Source organism: Sceloporus occidentalis, unplaced genomic scaffold (assembly GCF_023333645.1).
Source record: "Sceloporus occidentalis isolate IW3139 unplaced genomic scaffold, rSceOcc1.0.p SCAF_21, whole genome shotgun sequence".
NCBI lineage: Eukaryota > Metazoa > Chordata > Lepidosauria > Squamata > Phrynosomatidae > Sceloporus > Sceloporus occidentalis.
Window position 1 is genome coordinate 4187255 of NW_028317001.1, and position 24246 is coordinate 4211500.

Here is a 24246-nt window from a genome sequence, read left to right on the forward strand (position 1 = left end):
GCCTAGTAGACTATTCCCTCTAAGAATCTCTATCTCTTTCAGTGCAGCTTTTAGTTAAAGTTGAGCATAGAGTTGCACTGGAGGACCTAGCTATTCCTAGAGAGAACATATTAACCAAAATCCGTGAATAATCATATCCGCAAATATCAAAGCCGTAAATATGGAGGGATGAGCGTATTTCCATATAGAAGGCAATGCGTTTCTTGGGCAAACTGTAGATTTGCAGCGTCAGAGAAGGGCCACATGCAGCCACACTGATGCAGGCCGCTGGAAAACAAGGCGGTCCTCTTGAAAGCGCTACTTACGGTGTGTGACGCCAGCAAGCGTTTGGTAGAAGGTGGGGGTGTCGCTGTCATCTGTGAGCGTGACGTACACCCCGCCCGACAGCAACCAGCGGGAAAACGTGAAGGCCTCTTTGTTGTGCAACAGCCAGTTTCTGAACTTCTCATAGTTTACCTTTTCACCCTGCAAGAGAAATTAAAAGCACATGTCAAACATATTAAAAACAATCAATGCACACTTTAAAATTCATCATTTAAAAACCATCTGGATATGCCTGCCAAAAGACGTAGGTCTTCTTTGCTGTTTTAAACTCAGATAGTGCATCCAGCTGATGGATCTCCATGAGCAGGTCATTCCACAATTTAGGGGCGGCTAAAGAAAATGTCCTAGTGGATAAAAATGTGGTCTATAAAGCGAGAAGACCCACAGATAGCTGTACGTAGTTCCCCCTTTGCTGGAACTGCCTACCTACTATACTTCTGTATGCACAGGTATTTATAAACTACTTAGACACAAATACAACGATAATAAAACGTACAGCATAAAGCACACATGAAGTGAAAGTACTGTAACTAAGGTGTCCATGAAATGGATGGTAGGTCGGACCTCACAGGGAAGGCTTGCAAAAAAACTGGCATTTCCAAAACCCAAAATTACCGTACTCAAGTGTGTTAAATACTAAAAGGATGAGTATCACACATAGTCGGTGCAATGTGGATAAGTGTGCCCTGCTCTCAAGGGTTGTGACACGGTCCTCAGGAATGTGCTGCACTACCAAGACAGCCCTTCCAGGCAACCTTAAGGGAGAAACAAGTCTATAAGGAAGATATGGGTCTATAAGAGAGATATGGGCCTATAAGGGAGATACAGATCTGCAAGAGGCAGTCCCTCGGGAAAGCAGTTCTTGAGTGGTTTTGAGCTGTATATGCGGATCACAAAACCTGAAACCAGTGCTTCAGATTTAAAGACATCCATTTGCAATGCTGCCCCGGGGCTCTGAAGATGAAGCTGGGGAGAGAAGCAAGCAACAGAAGGAAACTGAGGTTCAGTCCACTATATTTTATACATTGATTTTTTAAAACCAAAACCTTGTGATCCAGCTAATCTGTTGTGAAACCAGCAAAGTCAGTGGCCAGAGAGACTCAGCAGCTCTCAGTGGACTTTGTGGCGAAAAGGTAGAGCTAGGATCACATAGGGAGGCATCACACACCGGAAAGATTCTTGCCCCTTTTGGATAAGAGGCAACAAAATTTGCATCTAAATGGTAGGTTTTGGAAGACAGTGTCAGGATGGGGGGCACTGCAACATCTCCTAATACTGGATCTCAGTCTTAAGTTATAGAGTTAAAAGCATGGCCATTAAAACAACTATAGGCAATACAGCACATTGTGGAAGGCCCTTCTTCTCATGCAATCTATACTGGCTTTGGGGTTCTAGGTAAGGCAACTTTTGCAAGCTTTGTCCCTGAAGTCCACAACTCCAAAGCAGGTGTGCCAACGGCAGCAAAAGAGGCACTATGGAGGCCATGGCAAAAGCGATCCCAAGATGATGCCAGGATTTGTGGGAAACGAAAGAACGCAACCCACTCCATTTGACGGAAGCATCAAATCATTTTCTTGAGTGCGGCACCCAACATCTTTCAGAGCAAAATCCTTCGGGGCCTTTCTCGCCTTAAAAAACTAAGAGCAGCTTGGGTTCTTACTTGGTTCATTGTAATGCATGCATGGCAGTGGACTACCTGAGTTTTATTTTATATGTTCAAAAAAAGAAAACCCTCACAGGCACGCTTCAGCCCACCAGGCCACTTGCTTTTCGAGCACAAGGTCTGCTCCTGCATTCAAAACAACAATAACAACAAGGGGAAAAATATCTTGCCATTCAGAGAGGGCCATCCATGTGCTTTTTCGCCCTTTGGCACAAGGGGGCCGAGTTCCACCGCAGACGTGTGCTTATCAGCGACACACAGCTTAGAAGTGAGGAGGAAAATGTGCCACATACCGAGCCGACCGAGCTGTAATGCGACTGTGACAAGGGTCCTGTGGGCATTTCCGCAGACATATTTTACCACTGAGAAACCTGTACTTTACCCGAGATGAGGTGCGGAGGAAGGAGATATGTATAATGTTAGAGCAATGCTGTGGATGTTAAAGGACTCTTAATAAGGCACTTTCTGACTCTGTTTGCTTAGGATTTTGTGTCTCTGGTGTGGTGCCGGAAACGAAGATCTCATTGTCTTAAGCAACATTAACCTTTTGAGTCAAAAAACCAGGTGGGGAGTGTATCACTCCTTACTTTCTGCTGGAAAAATCAAGCATTCTCTCTCAAGATCCTTTCTTTACTGTTAGAGCAATGGGAGATTTAGATAGCATAAGCCTACACACATTCTGAGTTCTTTAGCCCACGTTCATCCATTTCCTCATCTATTGCTTGCAAAGCATGGTCCCCAATAGTTTGTGTATCTACGCAACTAGACAAAGCGATTTGAGAAACCTCTAAGGTCGGTGGTCATACAAAAACTGCTCCCTTCTCTATCAAATCTTTTCTTTCTTTCCTCTTCTTTGTTGAGAGGGTGCCTGAAAGGTTAAGTTCACTTTGGCTCTTTCTTTTACCTAACCTTTCCTTTAGTTAGTTAGGATGTAGGTATTTTAAGCACATGTACATCCCAAAAGCGATGAGTAAAGTTCTTTAGTTTGTAACTTGAGACTGCTTGCTTGCTTCACTCAAGTGTTCACTCAAGAGATGTTGCATTTGGACCTGGGAGATCCAGGTTCAAGTCCCCGCTAAGGCTTGAAATTCACTGGTGGATCCCAGGCCAGTCACTCTCTCTCAAACTGACCGATCTCGTAAGGATGTCCTAAGAATAAAGTCCAGCAGATGCTGGCTGTTCTTCTATCCCTTGGAGGACAGAGCGATGGCGACTGGAACATGGAGAGAGGACTGCTCACCTGCCACTGGAGCTAAGGCATGATAGAGCTGCGCATGGATGCTCTTTTCTCCCTCAAAGGCCTGAGCAATGGCAATAAGGATCCAGGTAGAGGCTCTTTCACTAGCCAATGGGCCAAGGCACAATGAAGCTGTGCCTGGCTGCTTTTCTCTTCCTCAGAGGGCACAGAAGTGGCAAATGCAATGAATGAAGGGTCTCTCACCTGCCACTGATTCCTTTTCTCCCTCTCTGAGGCTAGACCAATGGCAACTAGCATGCCGGGAGGGTTTCCAGATGCTGTTAGGCCACAAAGCCAGCATTACCAATGGTGAAGCATGAGGGGAACTGCAGCCCAAAACCATCAGGAGGGCTCCGCGCCACCGACTCGTGCTCCAGAGGGATGCTTGCAGGCCTATTTATCATTCTTGCTATCAGCAACCTGCCTGTATGAATCGATTACGCCGGAGAAATTCTTCAGCAGCGGGCTTGCAAAACGGCGCGCGCGGCACGACGAACCCTTTGGTAAATACGGTGCTCTGCGAGCTCGGAATTAATGGCGCTTGGATATTACTTTTATTGACTCGCTGAGCGGTACTCTTTCAAAGGCGTTTCTTTGCGCGGCGGTTAATCTCACAGCAGGGCTGGAGTTCAAACAGTCCCCGTCTTTGCTTTGTTCCAAATTAATCCCTCTTTCATTATGCATTACATGGCTGGGGCTCACGGTCCCCCATCTGAAAAAATAGGGGGTTCCTCTCAGGGAAGGCAAGGGAATTCAAAAAGTCCCATGTAGTCCATGCATGGCAAAAGAGGCACGCACCACCATTTTGTTCACAAATGGACAGGTTTTTCATCCTGAGTCTACGAAAGCTCATGCTACCAGGTCCTGTCTTTCAGTTCGTCTCAAAGGTGACTCAAGATCCCTTTGCGTACTGGTCCTCCGAGTGTTTTGGACTTCAACTCCCAGAAGCCCCAGCCAGCCTGGCCACCTGTCAGGAATTCTGGGAGCCAAAGTCCAAAACATCTGGACGACTAAAGTTTGGCCTAGGAAGGTGGGTATGTTTAGTTTGGAGAAGAGAGGTGGCATCTAAAAAGAGACTTAGCCTTCTACAAATATCTGGAAGGTTGTCATCTATAAGATGGAGCCAGCTTGTTTTCTTCTGCCTTAGAGATCAGAACACAAATGAATGGATTCCTATTGCAAGAAATGAGATTCCACCGAAACATTAGGATGAGCTTCTTTACTGGAAGAGCCGTTCCCTAATGGAACAGACTGCCTTGGAGAGCAGTGGACTCTCCATCTTTGGTGTACTTTAAACAGAGATTGTATGGATATGTGTGGCAGGGGGCTGGATTGGATGGACCTTGTGGGTCCTTTTCAGTTCCATGAGTCTAAATTCTGCCAGCATTCCTGTGTATCAGGTAACCTTGTCCCAGATATTCAAGAGGAGGTACAGCGACTGAATGCAGAGTCAAAGCTTAGGAGACTCTTGTAGCAATGAGGACTAGGAATAAATTCCCATTCAAACAACAGGGAGAGGCAGTTTTCTCTCCCCTGAGCTTTTGATCCACAATATCCTGATCTTTATCAAGCGCTGGCTGTGTTCACTGAAAATGATTTGCTAATGGTTCATTTATTTTCAAGCTTTGAAAACCATCTTGGAAAGCAGGTTTAGAAACACCAGACATGAAACCAAAGCCACCGTTCTAAGGAAGCAGGATTCTGCAGCCAGAGCCACCGCCTGCGTTTCCCCCAGATCCTTAGGGAATCGCAGCCTTCACAAACAGCCCTTTTTGCCTGTTGAGCTTCCCAGTGAATCAATACATCCAGGGGAGTGGAAGCCTGAATGCGGCACTCGCAGTCTGCTCTTTGCAAGATGTTGAGCGACAAACAGAGAGGCACCGTTCCAATCATCTGCTCATTTCAAGCCTGCTGATGTGAATAAAGATACGGTGGGGGGAACGACGACAACAACAACCCCAAAAAATCCCTGCCGGCAAAGTGGCACTAACTGTTCTTCCCAAAGCATCTCCTAATGGCCTATTTGGCTGCGTAGGTGAAAGCGCTCCCGATCGGCGTTCACAACAACAAGGCGGCCGATTAGGCTTAGGCTACGCGGGGAGCAACAGGCAGCGTGTAAGATATTAAAATGCTCACTCTTGTCTCAATGGCTTGCCAGGGACTCTCCGCTACTGCCGTGAGTGGGAAGAATTTTAATGAGACCTAGCCTTTAAGCCGGCAAGTAAAAGGCAACAACTTGTGAATGCAAGGATTTTGTGCTTCTATCCAAGCTGCGGTGCTCCGGATGTCTTCATGTCCCCTGTCGAAAAAGATGGGGGGATTCTCTCCTTTCCGAGGTTAAAGGGGTGGTGGATTTGGGAAGAAGAGGATCTGAAAGCCTCACAAAGGACCCAAACTGGTACTGCTGGGGTTTGGTTCCAGGATTCCTCATGGATACCAAAACCCATGGATGTTCAAGTCCCATGATATATAGTGGCATAGTACAATGGTGCCCTTCATATAAAATGGCAACATCAAGGTTTGCTTTTTGGAATTTATTGGAATTTATTATTTTGGGGGAATATTTTGAATCCATGGATTAAAAAATCCATGGTTATGGAGGACCAGCTGTACCACCATTCAATCTGCTCCCTCTCCTTATGGCTAGTAGACACCCAACAGTCTTTAACATCACAATAACACACTTCTTTTTCAACCCTATAATGAACAGCATAAACACATTCTTTCCCCAATACTATAAGGAGTGATAGGATTGAATTAATTTTTAAAGTAACTTCCCAAACTCGACTCACTTCTTCATCCCTGCAATCCTGGCAGCCCAAACATAGGACAGCATAGTCCTACTAAGTCTTCAATCTCTTCTGAGGCTCTCCGTTTAATAAATGCAGACTTCCAAAACATCTTTGCCTACATATAATGGACACCAGCTATCGAACAGAAATTACATTTTGATACTGCTTTATTGCAATGTGGCTGATGTATTTCGCTTTCCCATTGTAAGCTGCCTTGGAAGGAAGACGCCATTTCCAAAAGGTATCCTCTCTCCCCCACTTTCGGTACAAAAGAAAAGGAGGACGTACCTCTGAGAAGCACTGCTTGAGGGACTCTGGGACCTTCCCATCAACCATATGAAGCATCCTCTCCATCTCTTCCCGGACGACATAGCTCCCAGATTCAGAGAACAAGCTGAAAATGTCTAGGTGCAAAAGAACATGAGCAACTGGTTAGAACGGGACACCTTTAAACCATAGCAGCGTAACAGATCAGTTGCTGCCAACTACTTTATACAGCCTTTCATCTGGGAATAAGCCTATCTCTTTTGCAAAGTCCTTTACTAAGCAGCTAGCAAGAGCAACTATGTAGTTGAAATGTCCTACAGACTGAGTCTCCCTTATCCAGAATATCCGAAATACTCCAAAATCCAAAACTGCCCACATGAGATCATGACACTTTTGTTTTCTGATGGTTCAGTGTACAAAAACTTTGTTTCATGCACAACATTATTGAAAATATGTATACAATTACCTTCAGGCTATGTGTATAAGGCGTATGTGAAACACATGAATTTCATGTTCAGACTCTGGAGATCAGGGTTCAAACCTCTGCTCAGCCATGGGCAAATCACACTCTCTTGGCCTCAGAGGAAGGCAAGGGCAAACCCCACCTGAACTAATCTTCCCAACAAAACACTGTGACAGAGTTGCCTTAGGGTTGCTAGGAGTGAGAAAGGACTTGAAGACAAAACAACAAAGAGTATTTTAATGTGTTTTTTAAAAAAGTCTTTATCTATGGCCTGTTACAGACTGCCAAAATAAAGCTGCTTCGGGTCTCTTTGGAGGTATGCTATTTAAATGATGCATGGGTCCTAAAAGTCCGGAGGTTGCGCCAAAGCCACACTCCATTCCTAAGCATTGGAGTGCAGCTTTGGTGCAGCTTCCAGATTCTTAGGATGCATGCATCATTTAAACAGCATAACTCCAAAGAGACCCGAAGCAGCTTTATTTTGGCAGTCCGTAAAAGGCCTATGCATTCTTTGCAATGTTTTTACCTGTTGTGCATGGCCTCAGGGACCCTACTGTGCTGGAAAGTGATGTGTAAATACTTCCAATGCATATGTATGTGCATATCGATTGTACTTACATTTCGTTTTCTCCTCATCTCGACCCCTTGTCAGGAGGACTAAGCCCACTATCAGGTTATTGAAATGTAGTCCTTTGGACGTGCCGCCAAAAGAGCAATAGATGACCTGGAAGTTCAAAAAAATGGAATGAAAAATCAAAATCTTTGTGCTTCGGCACTCTTAATTTAAGATTATACTCTTGCCCTCCTGAACTGACACCTGTAATAATGAAGGTAGGTAAGTCTATACTAGTGAAGTCAGGCAAGGCTGCATCCTTTTCAGCCATCTGTTCAACCTGTATGCAGACAATATTATAAGAAGAGCAGGCTTGGACACTGGAAGAGTGAAGATAGGAGGAAGGATCATCAGCTGCCTAAGATGACCCCAGACTACTCTTAGAGTGGGTTTTGCCATTGACATCCTCCGAGGTGGAGAAAGTGTAACTTACCCACGGTAACCCAATGGGTTTAGGTGGCTGAGTCAGTATTCAAATCCTGGTCTGCAGAGTGATAGTCCACTGCTCAAACCACTACATCACGCTGTCTCCCATATATATATATTCATGGCTCTTGAGGGCCACCAAAACAACCCTGTAGTCCATAGTTTGTCCAATCCTGGACTAGATCTTTGCACAGAGTTTTGACAAGTACAACCACATCCTGCTTGTGAAGCCACACAAATGTTATGCTTTATCACACGTAGCTTGGTTCTTATTTTATGGGGCCAACCAGAAAAAATACTTGGTTATCCTTGGCGGCACAGTCTGAAGGGGGTGACTTGGGATGGTTCACAATGTCTGAGCGAACACTGGAGCAACACCCAGAGATGCCGCAGCCTGGCAGCACCTCCATGGATGCCACGTCGGCCACAACATCAACTACCTGGTCAGGGCACGGTGCCCATTCTTAACTGGCAGGTGAGAAGGAGCTGCCCCCTTTCCAGGCATTATGACTCATTTGTCCTCAATAGACACACATATGGTATCATATTACTTATCAGCTACTGTTCAGGTTGAACTGCTAGGTGATTATTTATGGGTCTGATAGTCATGCGACCAAGATGTAGAAATTGTCTTTCCTGGTTTTTTAAAATAGCTCAGGCTACCCTTCTTCTCCATAAGGAAAAACCAGAAATGGAGCTGTTTTCAGGCGCACATGAATATCTCATAGGGAGGGGTGGAGGGTGGGGTGAATCCAAAAAGGTGTAAAAAATGGGCTTCTCAAACGTCATGAAATTGATGAGAAGAATCCTGGGAGAGAAGAATCGCCAGTTTGAGAACTATTCCATGCCAAATTTACTCATTGTTGTTTTGCATGGAAGACAGCATGTTCTGCACAGTAACTATTTCTAGGCTGAACATATTAGTATGAAAGGTTTTTTTATTAATCGCAGAATTAATTGATCTGGTGGCAGCAAAAAAAATTTCCAAATATCTGTAGAATGTGACAACATGGCTGATAGGAACAGCGCAGTGTTTGGGGTTTGGTTTGGGTTTTTTAAGATGTTGAGACGTCCCAAGCCACTGGCTAGCTGTGACTACGCATGGGGAAAAATGCAAGGAATGATCATGTGGTGGAAATGTGATTGCCATCAGTCCCTGTGATGGAGCAATGTGGCTCCGTGAGCGGCAAACAGTGAAGTCTTTCAAGACATGTCCACGTGCTCAAATACAAACATCAGGCACCAGGATGCCTCTTGTTCCTGGCTTTAGGTTTTTCAGTGCACACACATCCACATTTCTTTTATACAACTGACAGGCTGTCCTATAGTTGGAGTTATCTAGGCAACCTGGGCTCTCTACAATCGGCCTTCCAGATGTTTTTGACTTCCACTCCCAGAATCCCTGGCCGTGGTGGATGGGGGGGGATTATTGTTTTCAGCAAGGAATACAGGTTTAACTCCGTTAACTAAGTAGATGTGTTGACTTGAAGGAACACAACAACAAATGGACAAGGCCTAGTATATCCCAGCCAGCATGGTGCTATAGGATTCTGAGAGTTGCAACCTAACAGGTAACTTTTCCAAGCTCTGAAATACAAGTCCCATCTCTGCTGATTATTGGCAACAGTGGATGGGACTTGTGGAGTTCAGAGTACAAACCATCTAGGAAAATATGAGGTTGGGGAAGGATGTCATATGGAGTGTCGTCCCCCAGCTGGAGGATACTTCAAGAGCAGTGTGCATGTTTTGCTACTCAAGCACAATATGGATGCTATACTTCCTTTCCAGTCCTGTTTTTGTTCCCAACGCTGCTGGGTTGTCATTTTGAATGTCATTGTATAGGGTTGTCTCCCGCTTCCGCTGCAGTTGCTTGAATACGCTCCTGCATATTCCACCTTGGCATGGGAGCAATCTGCAGCCTCACCTCAACATGGAGACGGTGTCCCTTGCGCTCTGAAAAGCAGCCGAGCATTCGTTCCCGCTCTACGGGAGATCTATTAAGATCTGTCTGCACCGAGGAAGAAAAAGCTGACTCTTAAAACAAATCTGCTTGCGTTGCAATTCAACGTGGCTGCCACGTTCCGGGAAAGGAAGGGTGCGCCCATCTGTAAAGCTGCGGCATCCCTTTCGGAGCGGTAACTGTCAGGTTATTTGCCTCTTGGATGCTGTGAGAAGCTACTTCCCTAATGGTTCGTAAGAGCCAGGCAGGTAGGAGGTTGCCCGCTACGTCTCTGCATGACGCTTTGCCCTTTGGCTCACCTGCCAAGTCAACCTCTATTGATAGCGGGCCATTATGCCATATTTCTATATGGGCACATTCAACTCCTCTCAAAGCAGAGGCCTTGGCAAAATGCTCTATCCTTGGTCCCTCTCAATCAACAGGTCTAGAAACTTGATTTGTTTTTCAAGACGCCTGACACTAGACTGAACATGGAGCTGAACATTACATGCTGCCCCTCACTGTGTCCAACTCTGCGTGGACGCCCATACTTATACTTTTTTCCTTATACAGTACATCTTCACAACAACATCTGCAAGAGATGCAAGCAGATCTATCAATAATGGCTTTTCAAGACACAGGAGGGGAAAAATCATTATTCCATTTCATTTGAGATAAATAGGCTGCGCTCCATTCCGACTTCACTTAATGGGAGATGCGCAGGTACCTAATCATTCATACCAGAAAAATCAATAGCCGTATATATCACCAAGGGCCTCCAGGTTGAAATGGCTTTCTAAAAAAATTGTACAGTACCAAATGTCTCCCATTTTCTGAGCCCTTGTTAGACACCGCCTGTTCCTTCAATCTCTTCTATAACCATGAGGGTTTGCAGTTTGCTTTCGAGTCAACACACAACTGGAGAGAGTCTACGAAAGGTTTGAGCCTTGCTGGAACATTTGGTGACACAAATGCAAAACCTCGCCTGGATATCAGAAATAAAATCAGTTTGTACAGGAACAAAACCTGGCATTTCCAGAGGTTCTTTTAACTGTCTGGAAGCAGCCTTTGAAAGTCATCTGTTTTTCTCCTTGCTCTGTTTGGCTAATCCTATTTCCCACCATTAATTTCCACTTATCCTCCTCCTCGCTGTCTCACCGCCTTCTTTAATCTTCATTCCCCTGTTCTGTCTGCTATATTGTCTCAACGTCCATCGCTCCATTCCTTGGACAAAGCCACCTCGGCCTGTCAGTTCATTCAGCCATGATGTTACTCCCATATTGTGGCTAATGAAAACCTATAGATATTGAGCCATTGTTCCTGGAGTGAGCTGCATGCAAGACGGTCAGTTAGCACCCGCCAATGTCTCAGGGGGCAAAAAACATTAAATTACCTCTGCAACCTTTGGAGGAACTCCATCGCCAAGTACATCCCGGACGAAGCACTGCTGGCTCATGTAACAGGAGAGACCGCAGGTCCTCTTGAAGGCATCTTTCAACCGTTTCAGTTCTAGGTCTGTAACTGGATTGAAGAGAGAGAGAGAGAAAGAAGGAGGTTACATATATTGTAGTCCTGAAACTTGCACAGCGAAAAAACAACAACACTACCCAGGCTTGCCTTCTTCGCTAAAGTCGTTGGGACAGGATATTGAAAGCTTATGATATTATGAAAGCTCTCTCCAGGGCCTCAAATGCACCAGAAGGAGCATTTTTTGGCTAGGGGTGCAGCCCTCTGGGGTGCCCACCTAGCTTTCCAAAGTTGCCCATCTATGTTCTAAATGAAGGGCTGGTTCAGATGCCATCCCAAGAAGTTCTCCATTACGGTGCAAGATCATAGATCCATCCAACATTGTACTTATTTTGACTATTTTTGAACGGTGAGGTTCTTCTTGTCATCTTTTTACCTAGAGATGCTAGTCCTTGTAAGGTGGGTTCCCGTGTTTCCGACTTACCACTCTTGGAAGCAGCAGCCGACGAAATCCGGGAAGGGGAACATTTACAATCGGAGATCGCGTTACATATCCTAGCGTTACAAAACATTATGATAGGCGGAGGGGTGGGCAACAAGGTTTTCAACGGAAGCCACTGATATGAAGCAAGCCCCATGGAAATCAAAGGGAACTGCATCCCACTGATTTCCCCGGGACACAACCACAATCCCAAGATAGCACCCACTGATTCCAATCCTGAACCAGAAGGTCTTTTTAAATGCACACCAAGGGATGTAAAGGCAAACGCATCCAAGCCAGCAACAAGCCTCCAGGCATCAGGCACATTTATGAAAATTATATGCACGCTGCATCTATTTCGGAAGAAAGTAAGAACAAAATTAATTCAGATGTATCCCCCTCCGGCTTGTAGTCCATTTCCAAACACTGACCTTCAGTGCTGAATTAGCTGCCCACCCCTGAGCTATTGCGGCAGAGAAGGTCTTCCGCTCCCTGGATTGAGCCTCTTACAACAAATTAAAAATTGAAGCTTCATAAATATTGTCACGGGTGGGGAGATGCAAGCTTCCTCCTGTCATAACCGTCTTCCGCGTCTCTCATTCTGCCACCCTTGAGGTTGGGGAAATGGCAGTTCAGACGGTACACTGCTAAGTTTTTTGTGGGTTTTTCGGGCTACGTGGCCATGTTCTAGCAGAGTTTCTTTCTGACGTTTCGCCAGCATCTGTGGTTCAGATTCTCTGAAGATGCCAGCCACAGATGCTGGCGAAACGTCAGAAAGAAACTCTGCTAGAACATGGCCACATAGCCTGAAAAATCCACAAAAAACTATGGATGCCGGCCATGAAAACCTTCGACTTTACATCGGTACACTGCTTGCTTTTGCAAGACTGTTTCCGACCCACAGTGGGAAAATCGCAAGTCCCGGGGACAAACTCTAATCTCTATACCCAGCTTGCCCATCTGTTGCCAGCAAGTGCACTCTGAAGATCATGCCTACTGACTAACGTTGGTTTGCTTCCAGAAGGCCGGCAGCGTTGCAGGCATCCAAATGTCTGCCTCGGTTCAAAAATACATATTGTGGATTGTACACAAGAGAGGAGCATTCCTTTCTTGGCCACTCACCCTCCCACCCATGGCCACATCTGCCTTAGGCCTGTTACAGACTGCCAAAATAAAGCTGCTTCGGGTCTCTTTGGAGGTATGCTATTTAAATGATGCATGGGTCCTAAGAGTCTGGAGGTTGTGCCAAAGCCACACTGCATTCCTAAGCACTGGAGTGCAGCTTTGGTGCAGCTTCCGGATCCTTAGGATGCATGCATCATTTAAACAGCATACCTCCAAAGAGACCCAAAGCAGCTTTATTTTGGCAGTCTGTAACAGGCCTTAGTCAGGCACAACTAGTGTGCATCTGTGCCATTAGGTCACCTGGCAACTTATGGCAACCCATGAATTCCACAGGGCTTTTTCTTAGACAAGAGTGGCTTTGCCACTTCCTTCCTTTGAAATAGAGCTTGCAGCACTTGGTATTTGCTGGTGCACCATCATGCAGGTGCTAAACAGGACTGACCCTGCTTAGCTTCTAAGATCAGACTAGATTTGGTGCCTTGAGGCCTGTGAGTTCAAAAACAAAGATATGTGACACCAGCTATTTTGATTTAGAAATCTTTCAGCCCAACACAAATAAGAGAAGAGAAACACTGGATCTGGGGGGCTGGCACACATAACTTCACAGTTTTCATCATGCCTTCAGGACCTTTTCAGTGTGGGGCTAAAATGAGGAAGGGGTGGAGTGGAACCCATGGTTGGCACAGAGAGGGTCCTAGGTCTCATCCCTGGCATTTCCAGAACTTTCAAAATGGGAGGTTGGATAGTAGGAGATGGGAAGGATCTGTTTCCGACACCCTAAAGATATGGAGACGCAACTGAAGATGGCTAGGGACCACATTACCACCATTTCGGAGACTTTGGAAGATTGCATCTCCTAAAGCACTCACTCCGACACACACAAAAATCAAACCTTTTTTTGCCTCCAATGCTTTCTAGGGAGCATGGGGATATTCTCACTATGTTTGGGGTCCTCCTGAGCCCTTAGTGGGCATTTTATACAAACCTGTACCAAAATCTGTGTTGAACTCGGGGGGAGGCAGGGGACTTCCAAAAGCTTTTCCGGAACCTAAATTGGTTCTTGGGGGGGGGGTCCTTTCCCTCAATGCCCTTTTTAAAAGAAAGAAAATATATTCTAGATACCTTACATTGTCCTAAAACAGGAGACCTGGGTGTGGAGGAAATTCCAAAGAGGAAACAATCTCTTTGCTTTTAGAGAGGAAATTACCAGGCAATTTCTGTTGCCTCCCTGGTTCAGAAGCCTCCTGCTGATTTATATTCAGAATCTGGAGATATATATAGATATATATATGGACTTGATTTGCATTCAACCCCCTTCTGGCATAAATTTCCTCGCAGACAGCATTTTAATAGGTATGGTGCTTTTGTTTATGCATTCAAAAATGGTACTGATTTTGTTCGGCACTGCAAAGCGTACCTTCGCACATGATTTCATGCTGTGATTTAAAGCCAGTTTTTAACCCGCTTCTACCTCTCTGCTGCGTCCCCGAGGGTTGCAGATGCAAAACATCGGGCAAACAGACCGCTGAGGATTCGTTCACTATAAGAGCTCATGAAAGTACTCCAATGCAAGTCTATTTGGAAAGCGAGATGGGTATGGGAGGTGGAAAGGCCTTAGGGAGAGGATGGAGGTTTATGCTTGGCGGCTGTGGGCTCGGTTGGTTGTTGTTGTTGCGTGTCTTCAAGCTGCCTCCGACTTATGGCAACCCTAAGGCAAACCATTGGATTTTCTTGGCAGGATTTGCCAAGCGTGACTTGCGCTTTATTATAGGAAGAATAGTGATACAACCAGCATGGAGTAGTGGTTTGTATGTTGGACTACAACCCTGGAGACCAGGGTTCGAATCCCAGCTCAGACATGAAACCCACTGGGTGTCTTTCGGCAAGTTACACTCTCTCCGACTCAGAGGAAGGACATGGCAAACTCTCTTTGTGACAAGAAAACTCTGTGATATGTTCACCTTAGGGTCACCATCAGAAACAACTTCAAGGCACACAACAACGGACAAGTTGGAACAGGTTCAGAGAAGGGCAACAAGGACAAGAGGTATGGAGAACAAAACAAATCAGGGAAGGATGAAGGAGTTGGGCACGTTCAGCCTGATCAAGAGAAGACTAAGGAAAACTTCCAAAGGGCTGCCATAGATGTGCAAGCTTGTATTCTGCTCCCCAAAGGGTAGGGCCAAGTCTAATGGTTTTAAGCTATGGGAAAGCAGATTTCAACTCAACATGAGAAGGAACGTCTTGACACTGAGAGCTATTTGGCACTGGAACCAATTGCCTAAAGATGTGGCGGTGTCTTTCCTTGGATGTCTTCTGAAAGAGGCTGGACAGAGCCCAGCTAAAGATGCTCTCACTCAGTGATCCCCAAACTTTGGCCCTCGGGATGTTTGGGGCTTCAACACCCAGAATTCACGACCAACCTGACTTTTGGTGCTTGAAATCCAAAGCATGTGGAAGACCAAAGTTTGGGAACCACTGCCTGAGCTGGAAGTCCTATACTGAGTTGGGGTGGAGGACTTGGTGGCTTATGGGACCCCTTCCAACACCATCATTGTATGAGGCGATGTCCAACAGTGGGATTCCATGGTCAAGCAAGATTTGACCCCTGGTCTCCCAGAGTCCTAGTTCACCCTTTAAACCACTACATCATGCTGGGTCTCTACCTCCTTTGCAACGAAAGAGGGACTTGGTAATCTCAGACATCTCCTCCTTTATTATTCATCTGCATACCTTCCAAGGCCAATCTCTCTCCCCGTTTTTCCACCGTCATACCACAAACTTTGCAGTCATTTAGAAAGCAGCTTAAGCAAAGATTAGCGCCGTGCCACTCCCTTGGTGCTCTCTAGGGAACCCCGGAGCTCAAGTACTTTCTGGCGCTTAATTAAGTTGAAGTCAAAGCCTGCCACCTCAGCTAAAATTCACTATGAATCACCACGATGCTAAAGTATCGCCGGCCGACAATAACCGGCGAAGATCGATGAGCCTTCCAGACGATGGTGCGTGACGGATGGGGCTGGCACAAGCGTACGGATGCAACTGGTGCACCAAGCGTGCCCCCTTGACCAATCGCAAGGTGGTTTTGCTGCCACCATGAAGGTCTCGGTTGGCATCCCGATGGGCACCTTCCTACCTCACACTTCAGCATGGTCAAATGTGCTCAATGGCAGCCACACAATTTCTGGAGTTTCCTTCTTTTTCTGCAGGGAAGAGCAGTGCAACGTAAGCCAAAGGAGTTTGAATTCAAAGGATGGAGGAAACCTATAGGTGCCCATCCCTGGAATAGATGGACAAGGGAAAATTTCTCCATGCTGCAGTAAATGCTCCTCTTCGTTTTCTTCCGCCTTTTTATACCGTTGGCCTTTTCTCAGAGAAGGTGCACACTTTATCATTATTGTTATTATCATTGCAGAGGAATCTTCCAGGGCCTGCTGCTCCTTGTTTAACTTTGGCAAACAGGGCTGCGAAGCAACAGAAGCTGGGTTTGTTTGCTGAATATCCCTGCATCCAGAAAAACTACGTTTGATTTCATTTTTCCCTTGCAGCCGGCAATTCGTTTTCGGGATCCCTTTGGATTTGGGCTGTGATGTTCAGCTTTCCTTTGGGTTCTTTCTCTCGTGGGTTTTGTTTCATTTCCTCCTCTATCCCCACTTTTCCTTGCTCCTCTTTTGCAAGGTGTGAATAGTCCAGCTGGTCAGCTGGGCGTTTCTTCTGTGCTTCTATCAGACTTTCTGCATGTTCAAAAATGGCAAAGCCCAGTAAGTAAATATTGCGCTGGCAAATATGGCCAGGTGCATAACGCCAAAGCAAAAGCAAGGCAGCGCTTTAGGGATGGCTGTACTCTGAAACTAGGCATCTATGAAGCTGCAACCCAACCTCTCCAGGCATTTGAAGGTGGAATAAAAAGAAATGCTTCCTTCCCACCAACAATCCCCCCACTTGATTCTTAGCCAGAATGATTAAAATTAAAATGATCTCAAATTCCCCAACAAATGAGCAGCCCAATCCTGTTATTTAAAGCTTTAAAGCTTTGCAGGTTAGGTACCAATTTTGCAAGGCATAAATTAATCTCCGGTGACTAAATTATCTTCCCTGTAATCAACAGCTCAGCGCTTCGCCCCCAGGAACGTCTGTCCTACTTATATGTGGAAGAATTACTACTTTGGACAGGACACTTTTCCACGTTGGTGGCAGTTGCGAAAAGCCACAACAGTTCTCTGAACGTTTCCATAAGTGTCCGAGGGACCTACAAGGGACAAAATACAAGAGGATGGGAGCCGCTGCACACCAAAAAAGTGTATCATTCACATTTTTAAAGCAAGCAAAAAGCATGAATTTTAACCATCTTCCAAGAAACGGGAAGGGAAAAGCTACTGCAGTGTGTCAGGGATGCTTTGATTGAGATTTCCTGCATGGCAGAATGGGGTTGGACTGGATGGTCCTTGTGGTCTCTTCCAACTCTACAATTCTGTGATTCTATGATTCTACTTCCGGAAATGCAACCCTAACAGATAAGAATGATTTGGGAGAAGGGTCCAGCATTATATTGACAACTAACTAAATAACATCCAAACCCCACCAAACAGCGACACCTTTACTGGGTCAACCCAAACGCACAAAACAGATGGCGCAAGCTTTCAAAGCTCCGCTGGCTTCTTCATGAGGCAAAGGTATTAAAATCATACAATATGTGACGGCTTAGTCATAGGCCTGCATTTTGTCAAGATGTCATTGCTATTGTTGTTCTATTAAAATGAGACAGTAGCAAAGTGGTACAAGGACATGGCTTTGGATGCAGAAGGTCCCAGCATCCCCAGTTAATAATGCATCAGAGGATGGGAAAGATCCTTCTCTATCCAAGTAAGAGAAAGCATGATAGCAGCCCAGACAGAGGAGCAGGAAGCTGCCTTACCGTTTTCCTTTAGTACATGATAGTCAATCTTCTTCTCTCCTTTCACCCACCCCATACTGAGCTCCCTTCTCTATTCATGTATTTAGAGTATTTACATCCCTCCTTTCAACCGCAAAGGCTCCCAGACTGGCTTATAACTCATTAGGCAGTTCCCTGCCCTCGGGCTTACAATCTGAATAATATATAAGACACAAGGGAAAAGGGGATGGTGGGGTGAGAACGGAGGCTGCAATCAAGAAATTAGAAGATTAAGAATGAGAAGGGCAACTGTGAAAGAACTGGACAAGATCCTAAAGTGTAAAGATACACAACTGAGCACTGAAGTTGGAATTGTCCGAGCCACTGTATCACTATACGGACGCGAGAACTGGACAGTGAAGAAAGTGGATAGGAAGAAAAATCAACTCATTTGAGAAGAGTGCTGAGGATACCATGGATGGTCAAGAAGACCAACACAAGGGTCCTAGAACAGGGAGGTCTCCCTGGAAGCCAATATGACCAAGTTGAGAGTGTCATACTTTGGCCACATCATGAGAAGACATGGATCATTAGAAGCCAATTATGTGATGCTGGAAAAGAGTGCGGAGGGTACCATGAATGGTCAAGAAGACCAACACAAGGGTCCTAGAACAGATTGAGCAAGACGTCTCCCTGGAAGCCAGGATGACCAAGTTGAGAGTGTCGTACTTTGGCCACATCATGAGAAAACATGGATTATTAGAAGACAATTATGTGATGCTGGAAAAGAGTGCTGAGGGTACCATGGATGGTCAAGAAGACCAACACAAGGGTCCTAGAACAGATTGAGCAAGACGTCTCCCTGGAAGCCAGGATGACCAAGTTGAGAGTGTCGTACTTTGGCCACATCATGAGAAAACATGGATTATTAGAAGACAATTATGTGATGCTGGAAAAGAGTGCTGAGGGTACCATGGATGGTCAAGAAGACCAACACAAGGGTCCTAGAACAGATTGAGCAAGACGTCTCCCTGGAAGCCAGGATGACCAAGTTGAGAGTGTCGTACTTTGGCCACATCATGAGAAGACATGGATCATTAGAAGCCAATGATGTGATGCTGGAAAAGAGTGCTGAGTGTACCATGGATGGTCAAGAAGACCAACACAAGGGTCCTAGAACAGATTGAGCAAGACGTCTCCCTGGAAGCCAGGATGACCAAGTTGAGAGTGTCGTGCTTTGGCCACATCATGAGAAAACATGGATCATTAGGAGACGGTGATAGGAAAGGTGAAGGGAACTCTTTGAGATGTGGTGCTGGAGAAGAGCACTGAGGACACCATGGATGGTCAAGAAGACAAACACAAGGATCCTAGAACAGATCAAGCCTGACCTCTTCCTGGAAGCCAAAATGACTAAGTTGAGAGTGTCGTACTTTGGCCACATCATGAGAAGACACAGATCATTAGAAGACAATGATGTGCTGCTGGAAAAGAGTGCTGAGGGCACCATGGACTGTCAAGGAGACAAACAAATGGGTCTTCAAACAGATGAAGCCGAAACTCTCGCTGGAAGCCAAGATGATCAACATCAACCTCTAACTGGGATCATCAATAGGCTTAAGTGACCTTAGCCTGCTGCTATTTTCATCTCCCAGCCCCACTTACCTACAGAAGGAGCTAATACCAACCTACAAAGAGGTCGAGAGGTTTAAATGTTAAGTATTACTGTTGCTCTACTGGCACAAGCACACTGTCCTTTACATATTTCAGTTTTCAGCTGGGTTTTTATCATGGGTTTTTCTCGGCGAGACTTTTTCAGAGGAAGTTTGGTCGGATCCGAACCCCGGTCTCCCAAAGTCCTATAGTTGTGTTTTTTGGGAGGGGCAGATCTATTCCAAAGGTGTTTGCCATTACCTTCCTCGGAGGCTGAGCCCAAAATCACCTAATGGGTTTCCTTGGCTGAGCGGGGATCCGAACCCTGGTCTCCTGGAGTCCAAGTCCAACATTCAAACCACTACACCACATTGGCGCTTGACATATGTATCCTCACTGTGCTTACGAAAACAAGTACTGAAAGATATTCCAATCTCACCCAAAATTTCACCCCCCCCTGAAAACCCCCACTCATTTCTCCCTCAACATGTGCCAAACAACCAGAAATTTGCTTACCAACCTCACAGGGCTGTTGTGAGGATGAAATGGGCAAGAGGAGAGCCAAGTATGCTGCTCTGATACTGGGAGAAAGGGAAGCTCTAATGCAAATAATACATTTAAAAACGCCATTAATCCAGCACTGATCAGCGGAGCAAACGCACACAGCTTTTCAGCCATCTTTCCTCCTGGTGCCCATGTTTTATACACTCACTTTCCTTCCGTAATCTCAGAAGTGGAAACTTTAAAGGGAATTCCACTTACATCAGCAAGACAGCTTTTGGTGGAGAGAGACTCCGGGGCAAAGAGCAGAGAGGTTACTGAGTTTTACAGCATTTTCCGGGTTAATAGGTTTGCAAGACAGAGAACCAAGGGAAGCAGTTCTATGAATGAAATGGACTTAATCCTACCTCTTAACCAGAATCAAGAGACGAATGTCATACCAAAGAAGGAGGGAGCTTGTTTTCTGCTGCTCCGGAGATTAAGACACGGAGCAATGGGTTCAAAATGCAGGAAAAGAAAGATGCCGCCTTGGAGAGTGGTAGAGTCTCCTTCTTTGGAGGTTTGTCAACTGAGGCTGGATGGACATCTGCCGGGAGTGTGTTGATGGTATATTCCTGCGTGACAGATTGGATGAACCTTGGGGTTTCTTCCAACCCTATGAGCCTATAATTCCTTCTTTGGAGGCTTTGAAACAGAGGCTCGATGTGCTTGGATAGCATCTTTCTGCATGGTAAAAACGGGTTGCATTGGATGATCCTTGGAGTCCCTTGCAACTCATCTATGCTTCTATGATTCCCATCCCTTTTCAAATTTAGTGAGAACAGACAGTTGTGTTGAGAGGTTCCTCCACCTGAACTTCACAACACAACTGATCCCGCAGAAGCAAGTTCGGTAACAACCAAATCCATTTCTAAGATGGTTCCGAAAAGCATCCAGACAATTCGATGCGCGTCCGTACCATGCGAACAGCCGCAAATCTAACCGCCTTTGGTGTGTTTGAAGGAGCTCACGGCAACCAGGAACCAATTTTTGGTTACAGAAGCTGGTTCTCTCTCCCTTTTCGGCCACGCACGACGACAACAACAACAGGTACGTGGGCGGGCGGGCTATTAAAAGACTTTTAGGAAGCCGCGCGAATGTCTCCGCAACGCTGATTTCTAAATCTATGGATTCTCAGGAAACTCAAAGTAATTCTCTGGCTGCTATTTTCAGAGGGAATCCAAAACGTTCCCCTTTCTGTTTTTCTTTCTCTTTCAACTGAGAGAAGCGAAGAAAGTTAGCAACGTGGCCCAGGCACAGCTTGTCTCCACTTTGGACAAAGAGAAAAGCCTTTGCAAAGGCAGACTAAAGATGAGGAAAGGACACATACAAGCAAACGGAGGCAAACAGAGGAGAGAAGGCAGGAAATGAAGCAAGCATGGAGTGGGACTCAACGCACTCATCCCCTTTATCCTCAGACTTCTTCATTTGCGTCTAACTAAATCCAAAGAGCCTTCCCTTCCCGTCGACTCGGGCAAAAGCAAACCGCTGCAGCCCCTCCTAGCTTGTACCTTCTTGCTCTTTTGTAACGTCTGCAGCCTTGAAGGCGCTCCAACATTGCTTGGCCACGCATGTCCCAATGAGGTGTGGCACCACCGGGCCGTCCCAGGATTTCCTGCCGGTGCGGCTTGAGGCTATAAATGTACTTTTGCTGGCTTTGGGATGACAAATGCAACTTGACAGTTGCCCCATTCCAGTCTGCGGATCCTGCAAGGACAGGCCTCCAAACTAGGCTGTAAAACGGTCAAAGCCTGCAATGCAAAAGACGCTGGGAAGCAAAGAGTCCCGCGTAAAAGCCACGCAAGACCTATGGCAGCTTTAAAAACACTTTTGCTTTACTAGTGATTTCCACTACCCTGGTGATCCTCTGGGAAGTTGGTTGCCATTAGTATTATCCATATCATTACTATCATTATTATTATGAACCTCCTCCTCTTCCTTCTCCAGCAAAGCAACCAAATAGAAGTAGCAATGCAAAAGACGGTACCTTTGCAACCCACAATCCTACAAAAGTAAGCTTAGTCCCCTCTTCCAAAGAAATTTTCTACAAGGGGTGACACTTTATACTCAAGCAAAGGATTTTATTTTCAAAGGGGGAATTTGTATGAGTCCCTTTTCAGATTAAGCACCTTTAAAAATAAACTCCGACCCGGTACAGGCGTTTTTACAAAATGTCCGGCATAACAGAAACAGCATCTATTTCTAGATTAAAAACACCGCAAGCACAGACCAAGTTAAAAGTGCTTCCTCTATGAAAAGGAATCATGGAAAGTACAGAACGTACTTGACTTCTAAAACCATAAGCCACAGGTAAGACAGAGTAATGTTATACGATTATCCCTGGAGGTTTTCATTTGGGATCTTGGCTCTATCAAGTTGACTCAGGAGCCAGAAGCCAGGTAATGTCAATCTGGTTTTCACAAGTGGACTACGGCTCTGGAAACCAGGGTTGGCCATGGGTGACCTTAGGCAAGTCCTACTCTTTCAGCCTCAGACGGAGGCAAAGGCAAACCCCATCTGAACAAATCTTGCCGAGAAAACCCTATGACAGTGCCACCTTAGGGTCGCCGTAAGTCAGAAACAACTTGAAAGCTACACAATGACAGCAAGATGTCAACTTATGGCAACCCTACGAATGAGAGCCCTCCACGTTCCTCTGTTCCCAACAGCCCTGCTCAGGTCTTGCAAACTCAGGGCAACCTTTTGTGGCTCCCTTGATGGAGTCTATCCACCTGTAATGCAATCTTCCTCTTTTCCTATTGCCTTCTTCCTTCCTAAGCGCTGTTGATCTTTCTAGTGAGCCATGCCTTCGCATGAGATGCCCAAACTACAATGGGCAGGACTCCAAAGAAACGGTGGCCTGGATGCTTGGATGGGATTATGCAGATTCACGTCCTGTTGTGTTCAATGGTTATCCCTTTCCAAACAAGTGACCTAAATCCAGTTAGGTGTGTGGGTGCGTATGTACGTTCCTTCCTAAAGCGGCTTCCCTGATGGAGTCTATCCATCTGGAATACAATCTCCTTCTCTTCTTACTGCCTTACCAAGCATTATTGTCTTTTCTAAAGAGTCCTGAGTTCTCATGATACGGCCAAAGTACGACAGTTTAATCCTCTTGGTTTCTAGGGGGAGAGTTCAGGCTTGACTTGCTCCTGGATCCATCTACTTGTCGTTTTGTCGGTCCTCAATCTCCGCAGAACTCTCTTCCGGCACCGTATTTCAAATGAGCCGATTCTCTTCCGACCAGCTTTCTGCACCATTCAGGTTTCACAAGCATAGACATATGGAAATATAAAAGACGATGGCATGGACAAACCTCATCAGCAAAATGTCATTTTAACTTCCCTTATTAAACTTTCCCTTATTCAGAAGCGGAACCAGACCGGGGAGGTTGCAAACCCAATACGAAACCTCAAGTACACTCCAAGGAAGTGAAATCCCTGACATACTATTTGAAGGTTTTCTGCCCAGCAGGCCAATATTGAGTAACTTACATTTTGTCTTTATTTGAAGGCCCAACTTCCTTACAGGAAGAAACATGGGAATAAATACGACGGCCAGAGAGGGGAAGTCACGCCTTACAGTCATTCATTCTGCCAAGGGCAAATAATGATGCTTTCTGGCCAAACAAGCTTGCCAGACCTCACCACTCCAGTGGCCTTGTGACATTGCAAGGACTTGCCAATAAAACCGGCTGGGCGTTTGCAAAGCTGCCTTCAAAGACGCATATCAAAGACAGATCTGTTGTTGTGCGCCTTCAAGTCGTTTCCGACTTATGGTGATCCTAAGGTGACCCTATCCCTGGGGTTTTCTGGGCAGCATTTGTTCATAGGTTTGCCACTGCCTTCCCCTGAGGCTGAGAGCTGCCCAAGTCACTCAATGGGTTTACATTGGATATGCGTACACATACATAAATGCTTGTATGTGTGTATGTGCAATCATTGTCGCCTTTTTTCTTTTTGCACAATACAGTTCTCTTCCGGTTTACTGTAACTTCGGTGGGTAATTCCCTTCACCTCTTCTGTCACCTTCCTTTTCTCTTAACCTGCTCTCTCTCCTCGAGGATTAAAACAGGGCTATGCCAACAAACCGAGCTTCTTCGGCTGGTTACCAACCAAGAACCAATGTCCAAAGAGACCAGCAACTGGCCATGGCATCCCTAGCAATTAATACATGTACTTGTTAAAAATCTATACCCCTAAATGTAAAGCACCGACAGGGAAGGAATGATTGTACGACCGAAGAAATACTTATGTAGTATGAGAGTTACCGAAGCGGGACTACACATCCTTCTCAACCATCTCTTCTGACAGTCATAAGGTGATGCCAAACTACTAAGGCAGTGGTCCCCAAACTTTGGTCCTCCAGATGTTCTGGACTCCACTT

The 24246-nt window shown here is 45.7% G+C and overlaps 1 protein-coding gene across 2 annotated transcripts in view; it reads right to left on the minus strand.

Moving 5' to 3' along the window:
* USP32 (ubiquitin specific peptidase 32) overlaps window positions 1-24246 on the minus strand; it is a 66381-nt gene that overhangs the window by 36437 nt on the left and 5698 nt on the right. For both annotated transcript variants that reach the window (XM_089484418.1, XM_089484417.1), the window contains exons 2-5: window positions 11118-11245; window positions 7365-7470; window positions 6305-6420; window positions 306-465 (exon numbers count right to left, since the gene is read on the minus strand). In XM_089484418.1, the coding sequence (XP_089340544.1) occupies window positions 306-465; window positions 6305-6420; window positions 7365-7470; window positions 11118-11245 (510 nt within the window). The remainder of the gene's footprint in view (window positions 1-305; window positions 466-6304; window positions 6421-7364; window positions 7471-11117; window positions 11246-24246) is intronic.